This window comes from Muscardinus avellanarius (genome assembly GCF_963383645.1).
Source record: "Muscardinus avellanarius genome assembly, chromosome: 12".
Lineage (NCBI taxonomy): Eukaryota > Metazoa > Chordata > Mammalia > Rodentia > Gliridae > Muscardinus > Muscardinus avellanarius.
The window spans coordinates 62395420-62415021 of NC_137798.1; the positions used below are offsets into that span (position 1 = coordinate 62395420).

General features: G+C 34.2%; 1 protein-coding gene across 1 annotated transcript in view; it reads right to left on the bottom strand.

Annotated features, from left to right (window-relative positions):
- Nucleotides 1–9461: 9461 nt before the first annotated feature.
- The window catches only part of EXOC5 (exocyst complex component 5), a gene marked incomplete at both ends in the record, with an annotated part of 47187 nt that continues 37046 nt past the window's right edge, over nucleotides 9462–19602 (bottom strand). Inside the window, 5 exons of the mRNA XM_080707154.1 lie at nucleotides 9462–9650; nucleotides 10235–10450; nucleotides 10640–10748; nucleotides 16528–16614; nucleotides 18579–18699. Of these exons, the coding sequence (XP_080563280.1) occupies nucleotides 9462–9650; nucleotides 10235–10450; nucleotides 10640–10748; nucleotides 16528–16614; nucleotides 18579–18699 (722 nt within the window). The remainder of the gene's footprint in view (nucleotides 9651–10234; nucleotides 10451–10639; nucleotides 10749–16527; nucleotides 16615–18578; nucleotides 18700–19602) is intronic.

Genomic DNA, 19602 nt, shown 5'->3' on the forward strand with positions numbered 1-19602 from the left:
AACAAGTACTGACATGGGGCAGTCTGCTTTTATGGCCAGTATTGGCCTTGTCTTATCTGCTGCTTGTCACAGCCTCACTGAAACCTTTGTTCCCCCCACCCAAGCCCGAAAGTATCAGTGAGAAAAAAAAACAAAAAAAAACCAAAAAAACTTCTAAGAAAACTTTAAGCTGGGCATGGTGGTATACACCTGTAATCCCAGACTTGGGAGGCTGAGACAGGAAGATTGCAGGTTCCAGACCTGTCTTAGTGACTTAGCAAGCCAGCAATTTGGTGAGACCCTGTTTGAAAATAAAAAATAAAGCTGGGTGTAATGGCACACACTTGTAATCCCAGCATTTGGGAGGCTGAGACAGGAGGGTCATGGTTCACAGACAACCCCAGCTACTTAGTGAGGCTCTCTGCAACTCAGTGAGACGTTTCAAAATAAAGAATAAAAAAAAAAAAAAAGGACGGGGGAGGGGAGTGGAGCTTGGAAGTAGAATGTCCCTGGGGTCCATCCCCAGTACTGTAATACATACATACATACATACATACATACATACATACATACATACATAAAGGGCTTTGAGGTAGAGTTGTCCTAGGTTCATACTCCAGTACCAATAACACATGAAAGAAGAAAGATGAAAGAAAGAAAGAAAGAAAGAAAGAAAGAAAGAAAGAAAGAAGGAAGGAAGGAAGGAAGGAAGAGGGAGGGAGGGAGGGAGGGAAAGAGAGAGGAAGGAAAGAAGGGAGGAACATTCAAGTTAGGAGCCTTGAAATCACCTTTCATTTCTTCTCTGGCTCATCCTCCATGTCCTCAAAAGCAGTAATAGACAAGTATTCTAATGGTTTAATCGTCTGAATGTTTCTGAATCCATGATCTCTCCATTCTTGTATTACTACCCCAGCTCAGGATGGCCATCCACATAATGCAATAGCTTGTGTTCTGTTCTCTCTAGTCTACTATATACATTCTTACCAGTCTTTTTCTAAAACACAGTTTTCAATGTCATTTACCTACCTCATCAACTGATATATCCCCTAAGACTTTAAATAAGCTAATCCCAACTCACCTATTCGTTTGATTTGCTTTCCTGAGGTCAAACACAAACTGAGAGCTCATTTCTCACAGCAGGCTTCCTGTTCAGTGACTCACGTGTCCATACCTTTGCCCCTTCCCTTCTCCATTTTGTGAAATGCTGCTTGCCCTTTTAAATTCCAGATGAAATGGAACCTCTTTTGTGATAGCTTTCTAGAGGTAAGAGTAAAGTGATGAGAACACTGGGTCTGGAATCCTAAGGAGACGAGTTTGAATTTTGTTACCTGTCTTATCTCAAATTTTGGCCATTATTTAACTTCCCTGTGCCTCAGTTTGACTCCTATCTCACATGAAGTTTATGATGTATAAGAGCTGATACTGATGCCTTTCTCAAGGGAATTCTTAACACATATTCTTTATTATTATTTTTTGCTTAAAATCAGAGCCTTTACTAGGCAAGTACTCCATCAGTGAGCCACACCCCCAGCCCTAACATGTATTTTTCAGAAAGGCCTACAAAAACAACAATTGTATAATCATTTTTTCCTTTGAACTTTATTAGCAAAAATATCCTATTGGTACTTAAATACTTAATGGTCAGATTTTCTCCACAAAGTGTCTGTGAGAACTCTATCATTCAATAGCAATTACAGTAGCAAGGAGATAATATCATAAAAAAAACATATGGTATACACTTCAAATTTAACTTCCATGTCTTTGGCATAATGCTCTATACGCCTCAATTCAGTTTTACTAATTTGCTCACTATGTATAGCAAAAAAAAAAAAAAACCCTATCAGAGTAACAAAATTATGAATAGTTTTATTTAGAGCTTTTATCCTTTACTTGATTTCTGTAATGACCATTTGCAGTCCCTAAATTTGGTCATAAAACCAAAGCTTCAGTAGATAACTTGGATGAGGATGTATTCTTCTGAGCGGGCAAGGAGGGAAGTTTAGAATGGGGTGCTAAAGCTCAAGTGGGTGAGAAGGGTGTCACACAGGGAGGGAGCGTATTTGTTTATATATCTAAAATTTGAGTGTGGGTTTTCATACAGAAGTTCTCCTACTCCTATTCATCAAGAAGATATAAAAGCAGTAATATCTCAATCACAATAAGCACATCTCACACACAAATCCTGGCTTCTAATTATCACTTTCCACTAAAAGAGAGATGGTTGATTCTGGAGCTGGGGCAAGACAAATATATAATAAACTTGAAAAATCCTATTGTGCTAAAGGCAAGATGGTGCTTTAAAAATGATGCAAACAAGCCAGGGTGGTGGTGCACGCTTGTAATCCCAGCGCTTGGGAGGCTGAGACAGGAGGATTGGGCAGGTTCGAAGCCAGCCTCAGCTACTGAGTGAGGCTCTCAGCAACTTAGACCCTGTTTCCAAATAAAACACAAAATAGGTCTGGGAGTATAGCCCGGAGGTAAAAAGCCCCTGGGTTCCACTCCCAATAACACACACACACACACACACACACACACACACACACACACACACACAATAAATAATAAAAATTAAAAAAATGATGGAAACAAGAGAACAGAGGAGCCAACCTAAAGATGCCCTTACTGACTAAATTAAGGACAAATTGAGATTTGATAAAATGACTTTATAGTCCCTTGAATAGAAAGCCATGACTCTCTATTGGTATCAATAAATTGAAATTTTGATGAGAAGCAGGATTTATACATAGCTTCATAATACCGCCCCACAAAATACTTACAAAAGGAAAAACAGTAGCTTTACAGTGGAGAAGCCTGATACTTTAAACCAGTGACTAAAATGAATATCATCAGATGGGGCAAATTAAAATCATGCACTACCTGATAGGATGCAATGAAAACACAGAATAGCATCTGCAATATCCTCTTGAAGAAGCACAAATGGAATCTAATCACAAAATACAAAACAATTTGCCTAGGATCTCCAAAAAGGCTAAGGGTTGCAAAAGTCAAAGAAAGACCGAGGAACTGTTCTGGAGTGAAGGAAACTAGAGGCATTACAATCAATTGGATCCTAATAAAACATTAACAGTTTGTAAAACTTGAGTGGGATCTGAGGATTATAGGGTAGTAACATAGCGATGACAACTTCCTAAATTTTATGGTTGTACTGTGGCTACACAGGAGTGTTTTTCTTTTTTTTGGAAATACAAAAGTATTGCAGGATGATGCAGCATCATAGCAATGACTTACTCTGAAAAGAAAATTTTTATTTGTATAGTGTTTACAATACTTCTGTAAATTTGAGGTTATTTCAAAAGTTTTTAAAAAGCAGAATGCAGAAAACAAATCAATAGATACTTATTAAACTTTAATTCCTTTGTTTGTTGTGTACATACATGTTTTGGTTTTATGTCCTCAATATTCTTCTACAGTCTTCTACAGATGGGAACATCATGGCTTTCAGAATATTTCTTACACACACACACACACACACACACACACACACACACACACACACACACTATTATGATGTTCATAGGTGCTGTTAAGTTCTATGAATTCTATTTTTGAAGTCAAATGAAAATCTAGATATTACTGTAAAAATAACTTGTGGTAAAAATAAATAATACATTCTACTAAGGAATCCTAATAGGCACTTAGTATTATTTCTTATAAAAATTGTTTGTATCATTCCATGTGAATTCCTTATATTATTCTCTAATACACAGCATTTGCAAACAACATACTTAGAGGTAATTTCAGTTTCTGTAGGTCAGTATTGTCCAGATTCAATTTGGACAATATCCTCTATACCAAAAAGCTGCAGGTTTTATAGAAGAGCTCCAACAAAAGGCCGAAGTTCAAAGGATCCAAGGTTATCCACAGTATAAAGATTAAAATGATAGACAAGCAAAAAGAGATGCCTTTACTCAAAGGCATTTGCCTATTTAAGATTATAGGGACATCAGGAAGGTTTCCTTCTCTTGAAGTTTAATCTTGAAAAATTTAAAGTCTACCCCACTGGAGATTAAGTCCTTTGAATTGGTTCTATCCAATCTTCACTTAGTTTATTAATATAAAAATATACTGAAATGGATGTTTTCTTCACTTAAGATTGCCAACAGTGAAAACAAAGAAGTCACTCATCTGAGCTACAAATGAAACACAACTTCCCCATTCCAAGTTCTTATTCCCCTTTCTAACCATCCATATTTCTTCCTACTAAGTCACTAGGCACTGATAATTCTGTTTTACTGACCTTTTGCTGATTATAAAATAAATTATGTGGTTTTTGAAAGTAAACTTAATTCTAGTTTCAGACTTTTAAATTGAAAGTGGCTCAGTTGGATACTGTCTCTTAAACACAGTAATATAAATATTAGTATCTTGACTAAAATGAATTATTGATGATTTTAATACATGTTGCACAGTACATATTAATACAGAAAAATACATGTTATCAGTAGCATAATGTTGACTGTTTTCTAATCCATTCCACCTGCTCAAATATTAGTGCAAATAATTATATATTTGTAATGCATCACTGCTGTCTAGCACAAATCTATGCCTTTTGAATAAATGACTTTCCTCTGAGGTTGTTTGCTATTTGGAGTATGATGTGATATATTTCTGTTTGAATTGGCTTTGTATGGTGAGGCAGACTGCAACCTCCTAAACCCACTTAGAAAATAAGCAAGTATGTTTAATTATTTGTCATCTCCCCAAAAATAATCATAAGAACTTACATTTACTGGTACCTACCACATAATTGTGATAAAATATGCAGGGCTTAGTTTAAAAATATAAATTGTTAAGCCCAGGGTTATCAGCCTAGCTGCACAAATTCAAATTTGTGTCAGTTTTTTCTCCTGTATAAATTTGAAAGGTTGTTTTCCCCCTAAATTTGGAAAGAAAAATGAGTGATTAGTGGTAGGGAAAAAGGCAGAGTTAAGAAAATTGCTAAGACTTATATAATTTGATTACATAAAAATACAACTGATAATATATTAAGTACTTTTTGGCCTATATTTTTCACTCTAGCATTAGATATTAAAAAGCTACCAATGTAGCCAGGCATGGTGGCACAAGCTTGTAATCCCCACACTTGGGAGGCTGAGACAGGAGGATCGCACAGGTTCGAAAGCCAACCTCAGCTACTTAGTGAGGCTCTCAGGAACTTAGTGAGACCCTGTTTCCAAATAAAATATAATAGGTCTGGGAATATAGCTCAGAGGTAGAAAGCCTCTGGGGGTTCCACATCCAGTGCCACCAAAAAAAAAAAAAAAAAAAAAAAGCTACCAATGTACTAAACAGCTAACAAAATTAGCAAACTTATGACATTTAAAATATTCTGGTTTTGAACACAGAAATAACTGACTTCCTCTTCTAAGTTAGAGTTGACATTTCTCCCATGTTACAAAGTATGGTACAAATACCTAGATTTGTTATATTGTGAAACTTACTAAGCAGAAACAGTACCACTGTATAAAATAATACTACAGAGAACATTGTGATGGGCAGATTTCTACTAGGTTTCTAAATTAAATCTCTACATTAGATTTCTACCTTAAATTAAAATTTCATGACTACCTAATTTTAAAAACCAAACTGAAAAAATATGACCATATGTTGAACACACTACAAAAAATTCAATAGTAATTAGATACTAGATCCTGTATTCAACTTCATAATCTAAACTTCACAATGACAATCAAATAATGTATAAAAAGAAAATTATATTAAGCAAAATGAATGTGCCTAACTAAAGAAAACTAATATATAGAACTGAAGAGTGAATGATAGACTTGTTTTAAATCTGAGCCTTTTACTAGCTATAGACCTTGACCTTATCCTTTTGTGCCTCAAATTTTTCACCTTTCAAGTGGTAATAAAAGTACCCAAATCCTAGGGTTGGTTTGGAATCAAATTAGATAACATCTGCAAAGGACTTAGCATAGTGCATGGAACCTATACCCAATAAATGTAGCAATAATTATCTTTATTATGCATTAAGAAATCTAAATTGTATGTTTGCTTCATGTAAAATTATTTAGTCTAACAAGATGAATTGGTCTTCTCTTCCAAAATATATACTATGGCACAAAATAAGCCTTTTCAAGCAGAGACAAATAGTATAGAAACTGAACATAGTTAACTAATCAGATAAAAGCATCAATTGCTTCATATGACAAATTATCCATTAGAAATCAGAATTTAGTATGCTTCTGGGAAATATCTCACACTTCTGAGAAATGGATGAGTAATATGTAGGCAATGATAGAATATTTCTACATTGAAAGCATGTTGATCTTCCAGATGTGAGCTAAAAAAGTCAAATTATGCATGGAGTGAACCTTGCTGTCTCCAACATACAGTTCAGGCATGTCTTAGCTATTATCTTATAAACATGACCATGGTAAGGGTTTGGGGCCATTTTAGGAACCAGTATTTTTTATCTGGATATTTATAAATATCCACCATCATAGGTAAGAAAGAGATATCTGAAAAAAGTCAATAAATTCTTCATTGGAATCAATTGATTGGCTGATAATTAAATTATGTAACTATAATCTTAAGTCTAGCATTCAGAAAGTGAAATATTTAGAAGTGACAGAGGAAAGAAAATGGTTTAAAATAAAACATAAATTAATCTTTGAATATAACCTATTTTAACCTACTATAGCAACTTAAAAGAAAAAAAAAAAAGAAAAATCCTAAGAACATGCAATCATGATGATCCTCAAAATGAGGCCAATACTTGCCTTGAAATAGTTACATAGTCACCTATATTAAAGACTTATCCAGCTGTTTTAAAATAATTATTCATAAGGACTCATCTACCCTGGCTGACTACAATTTTCAACATCATAATTTGCAGAGGCAAGACTTTCTTCTTAAACCTGTATTCTGTATTGCACATAACATATTCAAGTTTTAGAATAATAATCTTCTATATTTAGAGCATATTTCTGACTTTGATATATTACCTAAATATTGCATGCAGTTCATGTGGAACTGTAGAATACTGCAAGGATTCCCCTTATTTAAATGTTGGTAAAAGTTATTAAGCTCATCTACATCTATTTAAAATTTTAACATGTTCCTTCAAGACATTTACTGATTACCTCTTTGCGGCCATAAATTTTGTGTTAAATTTGGTGATGGCTATATTTAAAGAATCAGATATATATATAAACAATATATATAAAAATAATATATATATCTTAAAAATCAGAATACAAAAGAAAGCACATTGTGCCACACAACATATATATATTTTTCTTCTGAGCGAAATATCATGTCTAGACTAAATTTTTAATCTTGATTTTCTAGTCAAGTACTTTTCTCCTAAAAATGAGTAAGAAGACTTGTACTATGAAAAATAAGAAATATCTTAAAATTTTAAATAAAAATCACTTATAAAATTCAGTATGGATGTCCTTAAAATGTAAAAATAGAGTGAAATAAAAAAACAATAGCAGGGAATTTGTTTATTGAGCATTAATGTTAACACTTCTAAATTAGGTATTCACTTATGAGTTTTCTTTGCCACTGTCCTGTCAATGGACATAATGAAAAATATTGCACAGAACTCAAGCATGGAAATGATAATTAACAAAATATCTAACCAACAAGTATATTCTTTACATTTAAAAAATTAATCCAAACAAAATAATCTGAAGCACTTTTCTGATTTAGAAGTCTTAAAATGTTCTCATGTTTTATTTGAGATTTTTTCTTTTCTTTCTTTCTTTCTTTTTTTTTTTTTTTTTTTTTTTTTTTTTTACAAATTGACACTGTACAAAGAGTTCAAATGGCCAGTAAAACTACTGCCTTAAAATTGTTGGCTTTAAGTAACAGAGGTATAATTTGAATTCACATCAGAGCTTTCTAAAATGGCAATAGTACAAGCATATGATTTCTTCTGATATTCAAAACCTGTTCTAGCTCTCCCTTTGGCTAAATAATACAAATCTGGAAAGCCTTCTAAAGCTGCCACCATGTCCTAAAATGCTTAGACGAGAGCTGACATACTTTGTTTCTCTTGCTTATCTTGATAACACTGGGCTAAAAAGAAAATGAAGAAAATTCAGTCAATAGTAACTATAACCAGTAGTTAGCTTTGGACCTGGAAAGTTTGGTAAAGTTGATGACCATTCAAAATCAGGTTCTCAGAAGAAAAGTAGTTTTCCAAATTAGGCCCAAAAGCCTACATTAAAGAAAAAAAGCCAAGAAGGAATTGAACATTAAATTATATATGTTTTATGGTTCCTACAAGACTATAAACAATATAATAGAAGCTGAAACTCTGTATGTGATTTAGAATGCATTCTCACAGAGCAAGTTTAAAGTAATGGCCTAGATTTTTGCTTGATGCTTAAAATTTTGTAAGTGATTTATTATGTCACCATATTAAGCCAATTCAATTAACTATATTCAAGTAGGATTAACTCCAGAAATGCTTTAAAAAAGGACAATGAAAGAATCTATATATCTGAAAGGTAACCAGATTTTGCAAAGCCTGTCTCCAAATTTAGAATATTTAACATTATCTATCAATTCCCAATTCCTCTTAAAATAGAAAACTACCTGCATGTTAGACATACCATCAAGTTTAGCATTAAGAAAGAAACCTTAAAGAACTGCATTATTGCTAAACATTGCAATTTCTCATATGCACCAGGTACACTATATCTCACTTTTTTTACTTCCCTTATAATATTAAAATAATAAATATGGTCCTTTAGTAAGGTCCTCAACATTATCTTAAGTGAAATATAAAATAAGGTAGTTTTATTAATTCCTTGCTAGAATTGGCTTAAGAGCTAATTTATCAAATAAGAAGTAAACTTTTTTACCCAAAAAGCAGATATATTCTGATCCACTTCTAATATCTAAAACATTTTATAATTTTAGTTTAGTTAATAACATTTTTTAGAATAGTATTGTACCTCAAAAAAAATCCAATTAACCAACTACAGAAATTATGCTCATTAACCTTTTGAAAGAGGAATAAAGTTGTCTAGGAAAGCCTAAAATAATCCAATTAACAATTACCAGTGCTGAAAAGGTCATTAAAAATCAATGAATAATAAAAGTGGTCTGCTGTATTTCACTTATTATTAGTTTAAAATTGGAAGGTAACATTTCCAGGTGGAATACACTACAGAATAGAACACTGGTAAAATTTCATCTGCTTTCTGATACCAACATCTTCCAAGATGAAAAAACAGTGATATGTGGTTTTACGTCATTGTAAATTTATAAGTTCAAGAATGAAATTAAAATTTAACTTAGCAGGAAAATAAAAATAGAGCTAGGATGTCCAAATTTCAACAAAACCCCAAAGGTAAATATGGCTGCTGTTTTCTTCCAAAGAATCATTTTTCCATAAAATGTTGGCTGTGTCATAAGGAATCTCCTGTGCTTTCGATCAATCGAGGCCTGCTGAAGTACAACATATTTCCTTTGTAAATTCAACCTCAGCTGAAGTGTCGAGCAAGGCGGGCAGATCTATAGTCAGCACGAAGTTGTACGAAGGAGTGAAGTATATTCTTGTCCAAATTAGCAAGTTGTTCTCCTGAGCAGACTTGCTTTAAATTATCTGGGGCAACTACCAGAAGATTGCAAAGTGCATGCAAAGTATCAAGAAGATGTAATACCATTGGAATCTAAATGGAGAAAAAGAGAAAAAAAAAACAAAATATTTTTCCATTTTGTAATTAGTTTCGCAAATTTTTACATAGTGCTATTAAGAGTTTACTAGTACGGAAAGAACTCAAAACAGAATATTTTAAAGATTCTAAAGAGTTAAAACTCAAAAGATTTTATTAGTTATAAAAAACTATGAACTTTTAAAAGATTCATATTATGTCAATTTTCTCAATGCTATGTAATTGGTAGACTTGAATCAGTTACCATTAACATAGCACTTTTATTATATAATTTAAAACTTCATAGTGACATAAATGAAGAAAGAATATTATTTTCCTAATGTGTAACATAAAACATTAGCGATGGGTATCAATAAGGCCATTTGGACTGTGCAATATGATCTTGTCTAAAATAAAGCACAAAAAATGTGTTAATGCTGAATATTTCAGAACAATTTTCCAGGCAGGGTGTGATAGATTATCTCATTACAATATCAATAAAAGTCAAACTTTTAAAAATAATTACATATCAATACAGATTTTTAATGGTCTGATTTATGTTCCTAACCTTATCTGCAAGTTTCATATTTATATATACATACCTTGAAGTCATTGGCACACTTCCTATATTCAGCTACATCACAAATTGCTGACATGCCACCCATACAATTGTAGGAATATTGTTGAAGATGCTCATAAATAAGTCGATGAAAACGTACTCCAAGTTCCATCAAAACTGTATCCACATTTTTTCCATCCATGGAATTTTTAATCTTCTCCACTTGTTTTCTTACATATGCACAGACTTTTGCACAGGCCTGTAAAAGTTTGTAAACACTTATTATATAAATATGAATGTCATTTTAGCTAAGGACAAAATGTATGTAGTTTCTCATTAATCTCTATTAAAGAAGAAATGAAGAACATAATAAGTACACTGATGAAAATGTTAATATAGTATTAAAAAGCAGATATGTTTACTAGCAAATTGAATAAGCTTTACTCACATTAGTGTATTGAGACAAAACACTGTTTTCATCTTCTGGCTTAAAATCTGTTTTCTTTTGTTCTGCAGCCAAGATATGCTTCATTTGTCCAATCATACAATTTAGTGTCCTACAGAAATGACAATACAATATTTGATCCACATACATATTCAACATTTACATTATTTGTACTAAGTTAAATTAAAATTATTTTATTTCATATCACCATAAAATTATTTGCTATTGGTAAACTTTGTAGTTTAAGAAAAATTAATTCTGGGTCTTGATATAAAAATCATGGTTTCATTAATTTCCTACTCAAAACAGAGGGCAAATATTCTTTATTTAAGGAAATATTAAAGATATTAGAAGCCTGTCACTTATTTTTCCTTTATAATTAAGCATCTTCAAAAGCAAAACCAGACAAAGAATGTATAGGAGGTGGGGAAATTGGCTTGCGAAGAATAGCTAAGGTGTGAAAGAGCAGGCAGGAACATGAGTCTCATTGTCTTACAGGACAATCAGAAAAATGAAGAAATGAGAGAATGGGTTTGTAATGGTACCAATGATATAGAGGTTAAGTGATCTTCCCCAAAAGCAAGCAGCAATTCAGCTATGGGAATGAAAGAAACTGCAATGATCTAGAGCTTAGGGTCTATAAGATGGAAGAAATTATTTTAGGGTAAATATAAAGCACCAATTCAAGAGATGAACCAAATGATTAAAGCACAGTAATTAATGAAGTGAAGTTAGAAAGTTTTAATAGATAACTTGATAGATATAATACATAGTTTTATTGTATATAAATCTTAATATAATAAGACTGACATAAAATGAAGAGATTAAAGGACAGAGGTCTTATTGAGGTCAGAAAACAGGTACATACAGAATTAAGAAGCTGGAAAAATAAGCTGGACACAGTAGCACATGATTATAATTCCATGCTTGGAAGACTGAGGCAGGATAACTAGGGTTGGAAGCCACCCTTAATAATTTAGTGAAACCCTCAGCAAATTAGTGAGACCCTTTCAAAATAAAAAGATTTTTAAAAGGGCTAGTGTTATAGCTCAAGGTAGAATTTCCCTGGGTTCAATGAAGGAGGAGGAGAAAAAAAAACAAACAAACACAGGAGGTTGTAAGTAAAGAAGAGGACACTCAGGCTTCAGGTTTTTGTTACCAATGGTAACAAGGCCTAGTGGGACAGAGGAGTAGATATTTAAGTGGAGATGATCAATAAAATGAATGACACACATGGACATAGGAAGAACCCAATTTAAAGTTAAAAATTCTGAGACATATGCTAATCCTTAGTAAATGTAGGGCACTAATACAAAAGACTGAAAGGTGGTAACAAAAAAAGCGAAGATGTGAGTTTCAAAGCTAAAAGCCTTTGGGCCTAATGTCTAGACATCTTTCTTTAAAGATATCTTCAGGAATGCTTGTGAATCACGGTCGTGTTCTAAAGATCTCCAGAGACCACAGTACCTTCAATGTAGTAAATAATGTAAAGATCTTATAATTAAGACTTATATGAAAAGAAAACTTATCCAATTTACTAATAATACAGAAAATATACATTTCATATGCTTTGAAAGCTTAACATATATATCTAACTTTCCTACCTCCCAAAAGTGGTTTTTCAGATATTCCAATGTATGTTTTACAGAGACAGAAAAAAAAAAAATCATATGAAACCCACACGAAAAAATCCTGAATGGCCAAAACAATCTTGAGCAAGAAGAAACTGGAAGCATCAATGCTTCCTGATTTTAAAACATATTATAAAGCTACAGAAATTAAAACAGATTCTCTTTTGGTATTGGCGTAAAAACAGACACATGGACCACTGAAACAGACCACTGAGCCCAGAAATAAATACATGAATTTACAACCAACTAATCTTTGACAAAAATGCCAATGACACACAAAAGGGAAAGAACAACTTCTTTGTTCAATGATGCTGTGAAAACTGGTTGTCAACAAAGAGTAAAACCAGATCTTTATCACAGAATATAGACAAAATCAACTCAACACAGATTAAAAGACATTAATGTGAGATCTTAAGCTATAAAACTACTAAAAGAAAACACAAGGAAAAGCTTGAGATTGATCCTAACAATGATTTTTTTGGATATGATCACAGAAGCACAGATAGCAAAAGCAAGAATATATAACTGAGAGTGCATTACTAGGGTTTCTGCCCAACTCAGCAAAGAAATAACCAAGAGGGTTAGGAAGACAACCTAAGAGTAGGAGAAAATATTTGCAAACTACACATTCTCATAAGAGAACATATAAGGAGTTCAAAAAACTCAAATAATACAAATTTATAAAGGGTAAAGGCCAAACGGGTAGTCGCAAACCTGTAATCCTAGTACTTGGGAGGCTGAGACAAGAGAATCAGAGTAGGAGGCCAGACTCAGCAATTTAGTGAGACCCTGTTTTAAAATTAAAAAAAGAGATAGAGCTATAGCTTAGAGGTAAATGAGAAATAAGAAAACACAGCCAGGCGTGGTGGCACACACTTGTAATCCCAGTACTTGGGAGGCTGAGATAGGAGGATCGTGCCAGTTTGAAGCCAGCCTCAGCTACTTAGTGAGGCTCTCAGCAACTTAGTGAGACCCTGTTTCCAAATAAAATATAAAACAGATCTGGGAGTGTAGCCCAGAGGTAGAAAGCCTCTGGGTTCCATCCCCAGCACCACACACAGACACACACACATACACAGTAGAGATATTTCTCTGAAGAAGACATACTAATAGCCAGTAAGAATATAAAAAGGTGTGTAATATCATTAGTCATCAGTGAACTGAAAATCAAAAACATCATGAAATATCATTTTACACACCTGTCAGGATGGCTATTATCAAAAAGACAAGAGTAGTATACTAAATGTGGCTAGGATACAAACAAAATGGAACTCTTGTACACTATGGTGGGAATATAAGTTGATAGAGTCATTATGATATGGCAGTTTTTCAAAACAAACAGAACTACCATATGATCCAGCAAACCTGCTATCAGTATGTACCCAAAATAAATGAAATTAGTATCTCAAAGTGATATCTGCTCTCTTTGGTTCATTGTAACATTATTCACAATAACCAAGATAAAGAAACACATAAACATTTGAAGAAGGATGAATGGATAAAAAAAATGTGGTCTATTTTACACAATGAAGTACTACTGAGCCTTAATAAGCAAGGAAAACCTGCCCTATGTGACAACATAGATGATCCTGGAGGACACTAGTTTAAGTGAAATAAGTCCAAAACAGAAAGACAAACACTACATGATTTCATTCATAGGTATAATCCAAAAAGTCAAACTCAGAGGTACAGAGTAGAATGGTTGGTTGACAAGGGCTAAGGGCAGGAGGTGGTGGAGGAAGTAAGAATACAGGGTACAAAGTTTCAGTTATGTAGGATGGATAAGCTATGGAGATCCAATGCGCAGCATGATGACTATCACTAACCATGCTGCATTCATCCTTTTAGTTTGCTGAGAGAATAGACCACGCATGTTCTCACCACCACGTTTGGTGTCAGAAACACCTAATTTGCTTTATCATGGTGTTCACTTCACAAAGTGAATATACATCAGAACATCATGCTGTATACCTTAAAGACAAACAGATTTTTAACTGTCAATTATACTTCCAAAAAGATGAAAAAAATAAAGGAGACAAGGTTTTAGGATTTTTTTAAACTATTCCTCAGTAAACTAGTTTGAACAATTAATTCTCTATCATACTTACTTTTCAGTTTTATTTTTCTTTCCTTTTACTATCACATAGCATATGGTAGTTCTCAATATTAGTCAAAGGTCAACTGGGAGATGAGTTGAAAGTAATTTCTGTGTGTGTGTGTGGGGGGGGTAATGGGGATGGAACTCTGGGCTTTTTACCTCTGGGCTACACTCTTAGACCAATTTTATGCTTTATTTGGAAACAGGATCTCACTAAGTTGCTGAGAACATCACTAAGTAGCTGAGGCTGTTTTCAAACCTGCGAGATCCTCCTGTCTCAGCCTCTCAAGTACTGGGATTACAAGTGTGCACCACTACACCCAGCTGAGTTGAAAGTAATTTGTTACTATTAATAAAGTACAAATGATTTACACTTTCAAACAGTACTATCAAAAACTTGCATCCAGATATGCTTTCTTGAATAAAAGAAAGTAAAAGTACAGTAAATAAGTCATCTCCAAGCCGGGCATGGTGGTGTACCCTTGTAATCCCAGTACTTGAGAAGCTGAGACAGGAAAATTGCAGGTTCAAGGCCAGCCTCCTGAATGCTGGGATTATGAGCGTGCACCACCATGCCCAGCAGTATTCTAGTTCTATTTTTAATTTTTTTTCCCCTGTGGTACTGAGGAAGGAACCCAGGGGCCTTCTACCTCTGGGCTATAGCCTGAGACCTATTTTATATTTTATTTGGAAACAGGGTCTCACTAAGTTGCTGAGAGCCTCACTAAGTAGCTGAGGCTGGCTTTGAACCTGTGCAATCCTCCTGTCTCAGCCTCCCAAGTAAAGGGATTACAAACATGAGTAAACATACCCGACTTAGCATGGGCTTTAGAATTAAGAGTTCCAGCTCTACCACCAATAACTTTGTGATCTTCAGCAAATTATTTCTGTAAGTCTCTACATTTCCTCATTTGGAAATAAAAATAATAGTTCCTACCTAATACATGAAATAATACAGGTAAAGGTACTTATGTTGTGCCTGGAATATAGCAAATCCTTGATAACTATCATTATCGTCAACAAAGAGAAGACCACTGCCACCTCAAAACCAGAGAGACCCATAGCACTGTACTATACAAAGGTAATTTATTGTCAGGAAACATTAGAAAAGGTTTTTGTGCTCACTTTCAGAAGTTACTTTTAGAGAATTTACATTATTAATTTTAAATATTTCAAACATAAGTCTGGAAATTCTAAATGAAATACAACAAAACCATCATTTTTAAGCAGTTTGCAGTTTTTTTTTTTTTTTCTTTTGGTATACTGGGGTTCCCAGAAGCCCTTCTACCTCTGGGCTACACTCCCAGACCTATTTTATAGTTTTGAAACAGGGTCTCTTAAGCCAGCGCGGCTGACTTTGAACCTGCGAGATCCTCCTGTCTCCGCCTCCCAAGCGAGGGGATTAAAAGCGTGCGCCACCACACCTGGCAGCAGTTTGCAGTTTTTAAGTGTAGTGGAAGAAGGAGGCTTGCAAAGGTTTTTTTTTTTTTTAACTAGTTTAAAAGCACACCTAAAGCTAGGTGTGGTGGTGCATGCTTGTAATCCCAGTACTTGGGAGGCAGAGACAGGAGGATCTGGGTTCATGGCCAGCCTCAGCTACTTAGCAAGGCACTCTGCAACTTAGTGAGACTCTATTTCAAAATAAAAAGAATAAAAAATTGGGCTGGGGGTGTAGCTCAGAGGTAGAATACCCCTGAGTTCAACCCCCAGCACCACAAAACAAAACATAACAAAAGTACATCTAAAGCCAGGAGTAGTGGTACATGCTTGTAATCCCAGTACTTAGGAAGCTGAGACAGAAGTATCACAGGTTCAAGGACAACCTTAGCCAGTAGTGAGACTCTTATCAACCTAGGGAGACGCTGTTTAAAAAGCAAGCAAGCAAACCAGCAAGCAAGCAAGCTAGTTGGGGGGTGTAGCTCAGAGGTAGAGTGCCCGTGGGTTAAATCCCCAGTATTCCCCCACAAAGAAGTACAACTAAACACACAGACTTTGAGAAACAAAAAATTGGGAGATCAATAAAAATAAATTCTAATAAGGATAAAAATAACATAAAATATCAATATTATAGAAAGAAGTGGAATTAAGATAGACTTTGTTCATGTTCATGTAATAGTATTTCTATAGTTTTAAAAAACACAACAGAAAAAAAAGCAACTTGCCTATCAATGCCAGTATCCAATTTCATCTCCATTTGTTCAATGATTTCTTTTTTCTTCTGAAGGCATTCAGATAACTTAGGAGAAGAGCTATAGCATTTAAAAGGGGAAAACTCACATTAATAACTTAATTTCTCTAAGTTTTATATGCACATATATTTACAAATATATAAGATTATTATTAATTTGCTCACAAACCCAAGAAATACAATGAAAGTAATGTAATAATTGACATTTATATGCCCTTACAATTGTTACACTAGGAACAATTAACCCATACAAAGGAAAGAAAGAAAAAGATTTAAATTTGCTATTCTGATCTCTGAGAAGATATCCTTTCATAATATAATTGTATGATTTTGAAAATCTGGGTCTATTTGGTTTTCTTTGTAAGTAAATATCAGATATAATGGTAACAAAAATCACAGGGTATCACCAAACTCTTAAGAATATATTAAATCATACTAATAAAAATTTGGAGGGTAATAGCCAATCCAGTTGTATTTAGCTTCTCAAATTAAAATAACAAAAAACCTTCACAATTATATTTGCCTTTTGAATGTTACCAAAATGCCCCAAACATCCAAAATACTAAGAAATAAGTAACCCTAAAAACTGTAAATTCTCTATGTGGGATAAGAGCTCCATAAAAAGTAAATTTTATTTCAAAGTATGACTCAGGGATCAAAAGTGATTTTACCTTTGCCAGGCATGATGGCGCATGCTTGTAATCCCTGCACTTGGGGAGCTGAGACAGGAAGATCGCACAGGTTCGAAGCCAGCCTCAGCTGGCTTAAGAGACCCTGTTTCCAAATAAAATATAAAATAGGTCTGGGAGTGTAGCCTGGAGGTAGAAGGCCCCTGGGTTCCATCCCCAGTACCACCCCCCAAAAAAAAAGAAAGGAAAAAAAAAAGTGATTTTACCTTTGAGATTGTTTCTGGACTTGGCATACCAATCTTTATAAAAAAAATTCTAAAATTTCCATTATGTGACTATTTTTCCTTGTCAATATTAGTGCTAAAAAGACAATTTTATAAAGCATATTCATATATATAAATCACCTGAATTAATCTAATTCTCATATATTCATATGCTTTAAAATGTATATATGCTTTAAAAGTGCATATAAATGATTTGAAGATAAAAACCAAATATGTCAGCCAGACGTGGTGATGCACGCTTGTAATTCCAACATTCGGGAATAAAATTTTTGTACGGATATATATATATATATGTGTATGTGTATGTGTGTGTATATATATATATTGCGGTACTGAGTAGAACCCAAGGGCATTCTACCTCTGATCTATACCCCAGCCCTATTTCTTTATTCTTTATTTTTTTTATTTTTTACAGTACTGGGGATACCCAGGGGCATTCTACCTCCAAGCTACACTACCAGCCCTATTTTTCTTTTAATTCTTTATTTTGAAAGAGGGTCTGAGTTGCAAAGGGCCTCATTAAGTAGCTGAGGCTGTCCTGTCTGCGAACCAAGATCCTCCTGTCTCAGCCTCCCAAATGCTGGAATTACAAGTGTGAGCCATCATACCCAGCTATTCTTTATTGTGAAAGAGGGTCTCACTAAGTTGCAGATGGCCTCTCTAAAGTAGCTGAGGCTGGTCGCAAACCTGCAATCCTCCAGTCTCAGCTTCCCAAGTACTAGGATTACAAGCATGTGCTGCCATGCCCAGCTTGGTTTTATATTATGACAAGTGGGTACCAGTGGATTGTGTCTATTGGATCATTTTTCCCCCTTTTTTCTTGTTTTGTTGTTGTTGGATCTTTTGAAGGAGTGAATTTGCACTAAACTGGAAGGCCTCTTTTACATTAGATTTCAATTTAAAGTTTATGACTTATTAAGTTTTTTCAAATATACCAAAATTAGTAGCATAGCAGGAAGAGAGAACAAGAAGGCAAGGAAAAAAGAAAATAACTTTTTAATTTCATATCTCCTGTCTTCCTTGATGTTTTCATGAACATGTACTATTTTAAAAATTTAATAATAATAAAATCCTCACTGAAATAACAATGGAAAAATTAAAATGTTACTAACCTTATTAGTGGCATAAGGTGATCATTAAACTGCTTGTCAAAAAGATGAAAACTAGTATTGGCTTGTTGTACAACATCCAAAAAATAGAGATTTGCATTCTTAGAATCTGAGGAAGGAATTCCTAAAATTGAAAGGCATAGCTAAATGAGAATCATCCTTGAAGAAGTTCATGTCCTTTAGAAAAAGGTGGCTACACACACACACACACACACACACACACACACACACACGTCTAACATGAACAAAGATAACTGGTATTTTAGTAAAGCAATTTTTGTGAAGAGAAAAATCCAGCCACTAATAGCTTAAAATTCATCCAAAGTTATTTTTATGCCTAAATTTTCACTATCTTCACATTTGCTTAAACTTAAAAAATAAATCAGTAACAAACCATCTAAGAGTCAAGCTTCCCCCTTCTCTTTAACTTTTTTTTTAAAAATCTCAAATGCCCAAAGAAATAAATTCTTAACATTTTTTTTTGTGTGTGTGTGGCAGAACTAGGGATTGATCCCAGCGTCCCAAGCATGCTAGGCAAGTGTTTGACAGATGACCTACATCTTCAGCCCTTCCTTTAAAAAAAAAGAAAAAAAAAAACTATTTTGAGATTCAATGATGAGATGAGTAACTGGTGAAAAAGGAGCACTACTTCAACTAGAGTGACTAGCAAGGGCCTCTGAGAAGGTGACACCTTAGCTGAGATCAGAAGGTTGAAAAATTGAGCCATGAAATGAGCTGAGAAAAAATTTTGGGCGAGTGGGGACACAACAAGTGCAAAGAGCCCAAGTGAGGAAAAGAATGAAGAGCAGAGTGATGGAACAGTGTGGGGAGGGCAGTGTGGGGTGAGGACAAGTGCAGAGCTGCAGATGAAGTCTCTTTCTTAATGCTTGTCACTATTTTCCCACTAAGAGTAATAAAAAAGCCACTAGAGCCTTAAACAAGATGATCATTTAACTGGCTGTTACATAAAGTCAGTAACTTGGAAAGGCATGGTGACAGTGTTTAAATTCGGTTTGGTTGGCATCAG